This window comes from Galeopterus variegatus, unplaced genomic scaffold (assembly GCF_000696425.1).
Source record: "Galeopterus variegatus unplaced genomic scaffold, G_variegatus-3.0.2 Scaffold1540, whole genome shotgun sequence".
Taxonomy (NCBI): domain Eukaryota; kingdom Metazoa; phylum Chordata; class Mammalia; order Dermoptera; family Cynocephalidae; genus Galeopterus; species Galeopterus variegatus.
The window spans coordinates 229,836-242,720 of record NW_007727651.1 but is presented as its reverse complement, the minus strand read 5'-3'; the positions used below and the strand labels follow the sequence as shown (position 1 = coordinate 242,720).

The 12,885-nt window shown below is 39.5% G+C and overlaps 1 protein-coding gene across 1 annotated transcript in view; it reads right to left on the bottom strand.

Annotated features, from left to right (window-relative positions):
* NPM1 (nucleophosmin (nucleolar phosphoprotein B23, numatrin)) overlaps positions 1 to 5,807 on the bottom strand; it is a 22,553-nt gene extending 16,746 nt beyond the window's left edge. The window contains 6 exon segments of the mRNA XM_008577564.1: positions 1,539 to 1,606; positions 1,701 to 1,807; positions 2,265 to 2,358; positions 2,648 to 2,767; positions 3,330 to 3,409; positions 5,634 to 5,807. Coding sequence (XP_008575786.1) covers positions 1,539 to 1,606; positions 1,701 to 1,807; positions 2,265 to 2,358; positions 2,648 to 2,767; positions 3,330 to 3,409; positions 5,634 to 5,691 — 527 coding nt within the window. The 5' untranslated portion in view covers positions 5,692 to 5,807.
* Between the last annotated feature and the right edge of the window lie 7,078 nt (positions 5,808 to 12,885).

Here is a 12,885-nt window from a genome sequence, read left to right as displayed (position 1 = left end):
ATATCTAACTATCCTTTCTTCACTTTCATGAAAACTTGCTAACTTGGACCTTGATTATCATAAGACACAAAGGAACAGAAATGTAAATTCTTACACTGTGGTTACATCAGGAATTATACCCTATTTTAAAGCTAGAAATTTGCCAAAGCCCCAGCGGATTAATACCAATGAGGTCCTACTCCAAAGCCTTCCTATAAGTGACTGCTTGTCTCCGGACTCATGAATATGCTACTGGACACTCACTTATAAACCTATTCAAAGCTAACTTGAAATCACCAGAGTAAATCAACCTAAGCCTAATTCAGCACCATATACTAACCACATCGCATTTCTGTTCGTAGCCTGTTTTCCATTCTTCTCTTAGGGTGTATTATTTTAATTCTTACCAAGTTCATCTGTAAGTTTAATATGAAGGTATTTTTAAATTTTTAAGCATTCCACTCTTCCAGGCTTTTCCCTGTTTTCTGCCTGTTTCATGCTCAAAGAGCTCTTTTTAAAAAGAACTACCAGCTTGTCTATTTGAAGTTACTGAAAACCTAACTTCTAGATTTGATTAATGCATGTTCTCTCAAAGCCTCTTAGATTCTTTCTGAAGCATGTTTTCAACAAATATGTATGGACCAATTTCAAAACTTATGAACAAAGGTGAGAGATAAGTAAGAATTCCATGTATCAGAAGTTACTGCTATTTATAGCATTTAAGAAAAGGCTCATTATGAATACTACTTTATCCCAGTGTGACAGTTAACTGTTTATTNGATTAATGCATGTTCTCTCAAAGCCTCTTAGATTCTTTCTGAAGCATGTTTTCAACAAATATGTATGGACCAATTTCAAAACTTATGAACAAAGGTGAGAGATAAGTAAGAATTCCATGTATCAGAAGTTACTGCTATTTATAGCATTTAAGAAAAGGCTCATTATGAATACTACTTTATCCCAGTGTGACAGTTAACTGTTTATTACCACAACTTGATCTAGTTTAATAAACTCATCAAATCTTGTTTCCAACAATATTTTAAATTCCAGGAAAGTCTTAATATCCCATTTAGAATATTATTTTGTCAATAAGGAGCCAAACCAAAATAAATAAACCAAAATCCTTTATGGGGATAAAATAAAAACCTTTATTTAATAACAACATATAAAACAAACATAACTAGAGCTATTCAGATGCTCTTCTTTCCATCCAATCCACTTATTTACCATAAAATTCCAGACTTGATAATGTACAGTAAATGTGTCCACTAAATTTTCCTCAAGAGAAAGGGAGCTAGTCAAATCAATTTGAGAAATGCTGCACGGTCTTATCCACCCTTCTGAAAATTCACAATGCACAGCAGTATCTTAAAGGCTCATTCATAGTCCCAATATCCTTTAAACACAGCTCATTTAACCCCAACTGACAACCACTGATCACTTACCCTTTATTCAATTATAAACTATTAATCACATAGGGTGACTTTGGTTAATTATGATTTACATAAAATTCCTCCCCATACATACAACTATGTCGTTTCTAAGAGTATACTACTTACTCGTCATCGTCATCATCATCGTCATCGTCGTCATCATCATCTTCATCAGCAGCGAGTTTTACCTTTTTCTTAAAGAAAAATATATATTCATGAGCAAGAGCTGGTCCTTATCACCAAACTAAAGGCTAGAATGCAAAAACTGCAGTAAAATTGCATCTCTACCTGTGGAACCTTGCTACCAGTTCCAGGGGCAGATCGCTTTCCAGACATACTTAAGAGTTTCACATCCTCCTCCTCTTCATCTTCTGATTCTGCATCTTCCTCCACAGCTAAAATAAAAATTAGATACTATAAAAGTCAAGAAGCAAAAACTCAGAAAAGCATTGATAATGCACAGTAGTAACAAGTGTTTTAAAAACTGAGATTCAGAAAAACAGCAAAGTGGGAAACAAATGTTTTAAAAGGAATTTTGGGGCCAAGCCCGTGGCGCACTCGGGAGGGTGTGGCGCTGGGAGCGCAGCAGCGCTCCCGCTCCCGACGCTCACTGGCTGAGTGCAGTGCGGTGCGCCGGTCTCGAAAAGGACAAAAACAAAAAAAGGAATTTTATAGCTACTCATTGTTAAGATTTAAACACAAAATAAGGCCTTTCCAGTTATAAATTACTAGATTCCTGTTTGAACGTATTACAAAGACAGTATAACTAGCTGCTTTATCAAGTCCAAATTGGGAACCAAACAACTGCATTAGAGAATAAATTAAACAGAATAATATATAAGAATAACATACCTACTAAGTGCTGTCCACTAATATGCACAGGCCCTGAGCCACACTTCAACCGTAAGACAACAGGTGGCGTTATCTCAAAGCCCCCAAGGGAAACCTAAAAGGCAGAAATTTTTAATTGCTAAACAGGTAAAGAAAATGTTTGTACAATAGGCAATTATAGTCAAACCCATAAACCAAATTAACAAACCACTGAACCAGTTTTTCCACCTTTGACAAGCAGCAGAAACAATCATGGTCAAGAGTGTGACCATTCAACCCCAGTGACAGAAGATAAAGAACCACCAAATATCCCTTTCTATTTCCTTGGTGTATCTCAAATGACTTCTAACTTAAAGCCACAGAATTAAGCCTTGATATAAAATCTGAGGTATAAGTGCCCTTACCGTAGGCTGTACGGACATTTTCAAAGTTGCCAGTGTTACTTTAATTGGACTGCCCTCATAATTCATTGCCTCTGCTTCAACAATGTGCAATTCATCCTTTGCACCAGCCCCTAAACTGACCTGTCAACAAAAAAAGAAATACTACTTCAACTTCTCAAGTTCCAGCCATTTTATAATCCCCACCAAAATTTGTTACATATTTAAAAAGAAAAAAACAAGTGTAAACCTTTCATTATTTCTACTGATGGAAAACAAATTTGTGCACAATGTTGTCCTCAAGTGTTATGTGATCTTAGCAAATCAATTTCTCATATTCAGTAATTTTCAAGAAATCCATAAAATGCACACACACAACAGGGATCACCTAGCAAATTACTGAGCAACTACTACAAAGTTCAGCAGTAGGCTAATCTCTATGGGGGAGAATGATTATCACAGCCCTGGAGGCCATAATGCAATTGAAGTAAAATAATAATAAGGAAGGCTGAAGAGTACTGTGACTGAACTAAATGAGTATTAAGTAAAGATGTCAGGTTTTAGAGGTGTAGAGAAAATGAGGTACATACGATACCCAGTTACACGAATTTTATAAGCATCAGAGAAGCAAAAGAAAAGTCTCAAGCCACATGAATAGGAACAAAAGGCTGAAAGGTTAAGTAGTTTATTTCAAAAGTGTAAGTACCGTTCTTAAAGATAACTGGTGCTCATTTTCATCATTATCCACTTTAAAGTGATAATCTTTGTCGGCCTTTAGTTCACAACCTGCAAATGAAGAAAACAGCAACTCTAACAAGGAGAAAAACACTGGGAACGGTAAGTGTGGGTAACCAAAAAGGTGAAGGTTAACTAGTGAACTAGTTTTTCACTAATCTCGCTACCAGAGGGAAAGGCAGAATCATGTCTTCCTGGATTTCCTGAAAACGACTTCTATAAACACCAAATAACACCCGTACAAGACTTTATGAGTTCCACTCTCATTATACTATTTCATTCTCACCTACATGACACAGGCACTATTATTCTGCAGATAGGCTTAATAACTTAGTAAATCTGAAACTAAATCAAGTATATGAAACCAAATCTAATGTACAATACCGACAACTTCCCGCTATTTAAAAAAGCTCAATTACCTACCTAATTTCCCAAATAAAGTGGCAAATTAGAAATGAGAACAGTTACACAAACACCAACATGAACAGCTTCATAATTTAATTACAACAGAAAAACTACAAATATAGAAGAACCCAAGTTTGTTAAAGGGGTCAACATTTCAGTCTTTGGAGCAACAGAAAATGACATAACATTAAATTATGTTATGTTTAAAGTGTGTTTAAGAAGTTATGTTTAAGCCAAGAATAAGTATATACTCTCACATCCAAGGGATGTTTCCAATAAAAAGGTTAATAAAAAAATTCTTTGATATAAATGATCAGAAACCTCAGCTATTCAAAATGGCAGATAAAGCCTTAATGTATAGTGCATGTTATCTACTCCCATTTCGTTACTATGCAAATTGTTTTAAATACTATCAGGATAAAAATTTAGTTTTAAATGATTTCCACCTAACTGCCATCTAACAGTTACTGGTATATAGATGCTTAAATGTTATTGCTCAATTAATAAATCTCAGCATGGTTAAGATAAAATTTGGGGCAGGATTTGTACAGACTTCCGCAATTAAGTTTAATGAGACTGAAAACCAAATCACGACTCTCCTCACAACTATAGTACAGTGTGTATCAGTGTGCGGGGGTATAGGGGTCGAGAGTGGGGGTTCCCAAACAGCTCCAGGTCTTTGATTGACCCCAAATGATCTCTCGCCACAATTCTCCTCATAACAAAAAAGATGGTTGCTTGGTGCCGCACAAAAGGTCGCCTCCGCCGCCCCCCCCCCCCAAAACCCAAAACCTCATTTACAAAGCACCGGCTCTGGAATCAAGAGGCTTGGTTTAGACTTAGTCTCCATTTACCTGTAACTGCAACCTTCGTTAAGTCACTTTACTTCTCTGAGCATCAGTACAGACATCTGCAAAGTGGGGCTATTTCCATCTACCGCAGTGACACAGAAAAAGGGCTCTAAAAATGAGAACTACCACCACAGTAGATGTTGTAAGCACTGAACAAAGACCTCCAGAACCCTGGCGCTATCGGCCACTTCACCCAACATTTCCCGCCTAAGAACCTCAACTGAGCCACAGGATCCCAAGCTCCAGGGTGACAAGACACCAGTGAGCCCCGGATGTAACGCCCACATCCCCTCCTCCCAACCACGTGGTAACCACGTGCTCCCAGCGGCGGCGGCGGCCTGAATCCCCACCGTGTCTCCCCTCCCCCTGCAACCGGTTGAGGAACCTGGGCTAAATTTTGGTCCCAGAACTCTGGACCCTGAAAAACGACCCCAGGCTGTACCTATCCCCTACCCCAGCAAGGAAATCCATGCCGTATCACCAACCCACGCAACCTCTTGGACCACCAACCCGGGGCCTGAATCAGAAGCCTACGAATTCACACACCCTTAAAAGAAAATACATGCCCAGATCTCTACCGCGTACTCCAGGCAACGCCGAACCTTCAGCCAGTCAGTTCCACGTTACATCAGGCACTGGGCCTCGGACCGCTCACGCCCGACTTCAGGCCGCTCTTCCTGCCCACCCCTTCAAGCAGCCGACTCTCCCCTCGGGGCTCCCATCCCCCAGGGCTCCAGCAGCTCGCTTCCCACTCCCTCAGACCTTTAGCCTGTCTAGCTTTCTCCACCAGCCCAGGCCTCAGTAGGATTCCCGACCCCACCCCCACCTCAAAGCCTCCAGGCCTTGCTCGGCCTCGCTCCAATCCCCCCACAGCAGTTACCGAAAAGATAGTTCTGGGGCCTTTAGCCTGTCTAGCTTTCTCCACCAGCCCAGGCCTCAGTAGGATTCCCGACCCCACCCCCACCTCAAAGCCTCCCAGGCCTTGCTCGGCCTCGCTCCAATCCCCCCACAGCAGTTACCGAAAAGATAGTTCTGGGGCCTCAGGGGGCTCATGTCCATGTCCATCGAATCTTCCATGGGGTGGTAGCACGCACGTAGGTGGGAGAGAAGGCGGACGGAGAGAAACGACCACTCCGCAGAAGAGCCGCGCAGGACGGAATCACACCAGGGAAAGGACGCGGGCTCTCCGCATAAATATATAGCCGCGAAAGATCTCGCGAGAGCTTTCCAAGTCCCGCCTCTGTGCGCCTGCTCGGGAGCCCCCTCTCCACTACAGTTGCCCTTCTGCGCAAGCGCTCTTCAACCCCTCTCCTTTCTACCTCTCCCCCCACCTCCTCCAGGTACTTCGCGGGCTCCCACCGAGCACGCGCAGTCGTACTCCAGCCCCACCCCTCCGCCTCCATAGCCTGTGCGCACGCGTAGCTTCCCCGGCAGCGCGCGCTCCCCACCTCCCACCCACTTCCACGTCCTCGCTCGCTCAGGCTCGCCGGACTCGCGCCAAGAGGCAGCGCAGCCCACCCTGCAAAATGGCGACGGTAGCCCTTCGCTGTGTTGGCTATGGGCGATTAACCGGTTGGAAATAAGCCAGGGAACAGCTCGGCTCCATCCGTTTCCCCATCCCTTAGTGCCCCGCAGGCCTTCAAACAGGCATAATCACTTCAGGATTTGTGACTTGCCTGAAGGTCTGGAGTTCATCATTTCCCCAAGGTTGAAACTTCAGGTACCAGAGACAGCGTGGACGACAGGTTATTCTTTGTTGGGGAGAAAAGATGTAGCTGCTGGCTAGGCTTATTCAACTATGTTCTTACAGCTTTATCTTTTCTGGGGAAACATCGCCCGAGTTAAATCCTCATCTTTACGCCATTTGGGAGCCAAAAAGGGACTGAGTCAGTCTCAAAATCAGCAGGGCGAACGTCCTTCTAGAAGAGCTCCGAAGGTTTGCAGCTTCGAGAAAGTGCAGTTTTTAATCCTTAACATTCCTAATGAAAGAAAACAGAATTTGGGAGCCAAAAAGGGACTGAGTCAGTCTCAAAATCAGCAGGGCGAACGTCCTTCTAGAAGAGCTCCGAGGGTTTGCAGCTTCGAGAAAGTGCAGTTTTTAATCCTTAACATTCCTAATGAAAGAAAACAGATGACTTGTAAGAAACACAAACCTTAATTCGAATCTTTGGGAGTGAACCTGGGAATTAGCGTTTTAAACTACACCTTGACATTGAGGACCCCCGCAGCCCCTGAGCGCTGGGGCCTTTTGAGGATCCCGCTAATTAGCTTTTTTGCCTCAATACATCAAATTTAAGAAGTGCTGTGAGGAATAAAAATAGTTATAGCGATGCGCCTACTTCCTTTTCTCCAAATACAATCTAGTTGGGAAGATCACCTATAATACACATGAACCAATTGTTAATTAACAGAATCAGAATCCTAAATTTGGAGAAATCAGATACGACCAATATGTGAATGGGGCCAGTCTGTTCTCCACCTTTTCCCTACCCCCAGCTAAAGAAGAGTCTTCACCAACCTGGTTCTTGGCTCTTTTGAGATGCTAGAGGAAGTCCTGAGACGTGGAAGAAAATTTATGAAAAGGAACCGAGAAAGGCTGAGAAAAGGGAGGGGTTGGGGAGAACTATGGCTGAGAAGGATTTGGGCATTTAAAATGAGAGTCTCCAGAGGAGCTACAGGAGAGCGGAGAAGGTGTTAATAATGTTTTTAGGGCTGTCTGGTTAGTTCAGTTGGTTAGAGCGTGGTGCTGATAAAATCAAGGTCCAGGGTTCGATCCCTGTACCAGCCAGCCAACAAAATTTTTTAAATACAATAAATAACTTTCTTTTAGCCCATGCAAGTGAAAATTGGAACTACTTTATAATTTCTTTCTGAATTCTGGACCGTGATTATTTGAAAGCAGCTCTGTACAGGGGCCTGAACCATAAATAAATAAATTTGTTGTTTTAACATTTCAGGCACCCAGTCTCCATATGAACTCATAGAACCAAGAGGTTTAAAAAAAAACAGTGCATTTTTCAGATTTACAAATACAATGAATGCTCACTGTCTTTTTAATTAAAATTATGTAGGCCTACACAAACTGAAAAGGTGAAAGTACTCCCTCTTTTCATTTCTCCATCCCTATTCCCCTTCCCTAGGGGCAACCACTACTAATAGTTCTGTGAGCATCCTTCAAAACTTCTTTATATACCGTTAAATGAAAATTATAGGAGGACGTTGTTTTGGACTAAGATCCTGCACAGGCCGCAACAGAATGGACTGAAAATCAAAATGTAGTCACCCCTGCTAAAGTTCCACACTAAGTTGTCTGACGTTCCAAGAAATCAGGAAAGAGAGATAACAGCCAATTTCCCAAACAGGCCAGTTTAAGTCTTCAAAGGTCATTTAAGTTCCCTCTGTTTTGACTCTTACACAAAAGAAGTAACCTGATGTTAACCAATCAGTTATTTTTCCATTATTCCGTCTCGCTGTTCCCACCTTACAAGGAAAGCAACTTTAACATGACCAATCTGCTTTTCGTTCTTTGTTTCTGCTTTTTAAGCCCTTTTTCTATCTACACAGCCAACCTCTTTTGCTCAGCTCATTGGAAGACTTATTCTACGGTATGAAGTGTTGCCCAATTCTAGAATCCCAATAAAGCCAATTGAGATTTTTAAACTAAATTTGTTGTAATTTTGTCCTTTAACAAAATTAAATATAGTATATAAACATATATATATATATACATGTATATATATATATATACATGTATATATATATGGAGAGAGGGGGAAATATATAATGGGATTTTGGGGGGGTTAATGTGGGTGGTTCGCATATTGTTCAATTTGCTTTTAATATTAAAAATACTCTTTGGACAGGAGAGAGGGGGAAATATATAATGGGATTTTGGGGGGGTTTAATGTGGGTGGTTCGCATATTGTTCAATTTGCTTTTAATATTAAAAATACTCTTTGGACATTTGCCCACGTTACTGTATAATATGAATATGTTATAATTTAACTGTTCATTCTTCCATTGATGGACACTGAAGTTGTCTCAATAATTTCGCTATGAGAAATAATGCCTTAGTAAATATCTTTGTACGTATATCTTTATGGACATATGTACAAAAAATAGTTTTGTAAAATATATTCTAAGAAATGGGTTTGCATAGTAAAAGGGCAGGTATTTACAAATATGTGTACATATAAATGCATCTTTTTGTTGTTGACATAAGTAGGGTCACACTTTATATATTGTTCTCCAACTTTCCCTCTTCAGTTCCTGTGGCTTAGCTATCTAACACAATATAATATACATATAGAGGCCCACTGTATTCCTTTTAGGAGTTGTATAGTATTCCATAGGATGAACACATATATTATTTTATTAATTCCAGGCTTTATTTTAACTCTTCATTTTTTAACACATTTTATGATGGAAATTTTCAAACATGAACAAAAATAGGAAGAATCCTGTCATGAACACTGATATACCCATCACTCAGCTTCAACAATTATCATCACACAGCCTATCCTGTTTCATATATACCCTTCTACCCTCCTTCCTCCTCCCCTATTGCTGGATTGTTTAAAGATAATCCCAGACATTTATCATTTCACCTATAAATACTTAAGGATGTATCTTTAAGAGATTAAAACAATTTTTTAAAACCTAACCACAATGCTATTAAGGTAAAAATAAAATTTTAAAATAATTCTAATATTAAGAACTATCCAGTTCAAATACTCCCAATTATCTACAGTTGATTGGCTTGAATAGGATCCAAGCAAGGTCTACACATTACCCTGAGACATGCTGTCATTTAACACGTTCCCTTCTTATATTCACGTATGGTAAAATATTCCAGGTTCACTTTGTACATTTCCTGCCCCTAACATTGATTCAGCCATTTCTTTACAGACGTTGTTTCTTTTAGTGGGAAGTATTAGAGACCAAATTCTGGTTATGAAAAGTGCTAATTGCTATTGGATTGGTAGTTTTTTCATACTTTTCAATGGAAAGAATGAGAAAATAGTTTCTTAGATAAAAAGTAACATATAATACTCATTGTTCTGTATTTTCCTTATTGTTTTTCCCTCACTTAGCAATATACCCTGGACACTACTCCATGGCAGCATATAAAGATTTTTTTTTTTTTTTGCATTCAATTTTACAGCTGTGTAATTTGGATGTACTCTAGTTTATTTAACCAGTTCCCTATTAATGGACATTTGGGCTGCTTCTAGTCTTGCACTATTATAAATACTAGAGCGATGAACAGTATCGCGCATGCATCATTTTGTATTTTTACCAGTAACTGGTGGCATTATAATGGGTCAACTTGCTAGGCTAAACTTCCCTCCATGTTTAGAGTTAGAATGGGTCACAAGAAATAATTTCACTTAAAATTCTGCAGATCAAAGAGAAGCAGCAGCCATTTTGTTAAATGTCCAGAAGGCCAGGGCAGGTACTTTTGTGGCTCACACACATGGTGGCTTATTTGCTGGCTCACCCCATTTGGCATGGGGCAGCATCCAGGCCTGTAGCTGCTCCACTTCCCCTTGGATCCTCATTCAGCTTCCACAACTAGGCCTTGTGTGCATCTAACTCAATAAAAAGGATGCCACCTTCTGCAAGAAATGCATCAAGGTTGGAGGCACTGAGAACTGGCTCAGGTTTTGGTCTGTCCTCACAGGTTTCAGTTCATGCTCATGAATGCTGGCTTGTGCTTGCACTCTCTTACTTTACCTCCATTTGTACTTCTTAACTGTGGGCCCTGCAGACTTCAAGCTGCAATATCACACTTGAAAACAATAGCCTAACAGACTATTTAACCAGCTCTTGCAATACTTACGATTTTTGCTAGATACAAGTATTGCCTACTCCTCTTTACATGGTATATAAATTTTGCATTCTCACCATCAATTTAAGACTGTCTGTTTCCTCACAGTATCACATACAGTATGTTGTAGAACTTGAATTTTTACCAATTTTATAGATAAAAAATGTTATCTTGTAGATTTAATTTGCATTTATCTTATACCCTACTTTATTTAACTACTCTGTATTGTTGGATATTTGAGTTATTTGTAGTTTTTCACCTCTCTGAACTATAAAATGATAAACATCCTTAAACATACATGAATTCTTTCTTTTTTTTTTTTTTTTTTGGCAGCTGGCTGGTATGGGGACCCAAACCCTGGACCTTGGTCTTATCAATACCGCACTCTAACCAACTGAGCTAACCAGCCAGCCCACTTACATGTATTCTTGAAAGTTAAATCTCTGTACCATTGTTTTGTTTTATTGCTTTGTTTTTTTAAGGGATAAATGATATACAATAAAATTCACATTTTTCTAGACTGCAGTTCTACAAGTTTTTTTGGGTTTTTTTTTTTTTTTTTGTCTTTTTCGTGACCGGTAAGGGGACCACAACCCTTGGTGTGGTGTCACTCGCACCGCGCTCAGCCAGTGAGCGCACCGGCCATCCCTATACAGGATCCGAACCCGCAGCGGGAGCGCCACTGCGCATCCAATACAAGTTTTGACAAATGCATACAGTTTTATACCTACCTCTACAGTTCTATCAAAAATCCCCAGGCCTCTTTGTAATCAACTTCTCCCCACACCTCTATCTCCTGGCAATCACTAATCTGTTTTCTGTCCCTATAACTTGGTCTTTTTCAGATTGTCATATAAATGGAATCATATAATATATTGGCATTATGAGTCTGGCTTCTTTTACTTAACATAATACATGTGAGATCCATACACATATCAGTAGTTTTTTTTTTTTTTATTGTTAAGTAGTATTCTACTCTATGGATATACCACAGTTTACCAATTCATCATATGAAAGATATATGGTTTTTTTCCAGTTTTGAGCATTTACAAATGAAGCCACTATACATATTCTTGTACTGATTTCTATGTAAATAAAAGTTTTAATTAAAATTTGGGTAACTATTCAGGAGTGGGAGTGCTGGATCACATGGTAATTGCATGTTCAGCTTTAAAAGAAACTGTCAAGCGGTTTTCAAAGTGGCTGTAGCAGTTTACATTTCTTTCTTTCTTTTTTTTTTTTTTTTTTTTTTTTTGTCTTTTTCGTGACCGGTAAGGGGATTGCAACGCTTGGTGTGGTGTCATCCGCACTGCGCTCAGCCAGTCCTATATAGGATCCAAACCCGCGGCAGGAGCGTTGCTGCGCTCCCAGCACCGCACTCTCCCGAGTGCGCCACGGGGCTGGCCCAGCAGTTTACATTTCTAAGATCAATGGTTGAGAGTACCAGCTGCTCCATATCCTCTCCAGCAGTTGCTACTGTAAGTTTTTTTTAAAATAATAGAGTAGTTATATTGAGGTATAACTGATATCAATAAACAGCACATGTTAAAAGATACAAACTGATCAATTCTAACATGTGTATGTACCTTTGAAACCATTACCACAATCAAGAAAATAAACTTTTCCATTGCCCCAAAAGCTCCCTTATGCCCCTTTGTTATGCTTTTTTCTTGTTCCTCCTTACTACTTTCCCCACATCTCCAGGCAACCATATTTCTGCTTTCTGTTGCTATAGATTAGTTTTCACTTTCTAGAATTTTCTATAAAAAGGAATCATGCATTAAGTATTCTTTTTTCCTTCCTTCTTTCATGCAGCATAATTATTCTGAGATTTGTCCATGTTGTCACATGTGTATCAATAGTCTGTTCCTTTTTGCTGCAGAGTATTCCAGTGTATGGGGTGGGTGTGGAATAAAAATGCTGTTTTTTCTGTGATCAAAGTTAAGTTGTTATCAGCTTTAAATGGCCTGTTATAACTATAAAATGTTTTATGTAAGCCTCATGGTAAGCACAAAACAAAAACCTATAGTTGATAAAAGATAAAAAGTAAGGAATCAAGGCATACCACTAAGAAAATCATCTAATCACAAAGGAAGACAACAAGAAAGGAAGAAAGGAAAAAAGGATCTACAAAACAACCAGAAAACGATTAACAAAATGGCAATAATAAGTTATTACCTATCAATAATTACCTTGAATGTAAATGAATTAAGTTTTCCAATCACAAGACGTAAAGTGGCTGAATGAATAAAAAAACAAGAACCAACTATATGCTGCCTACCAGAGACTCACTTTACCTCTAAAGACACACATAGACTGAAAGTAAAAGGGTTGTGCTAATAACACCAAGGTCCAGGGTTCTATCCCTGTGCCAGCCAGCCACCAAAATAAGAAAAAGCAAATCAAAACAAAACAAAAAGAAGAAAGCAAAAGGATGGAAA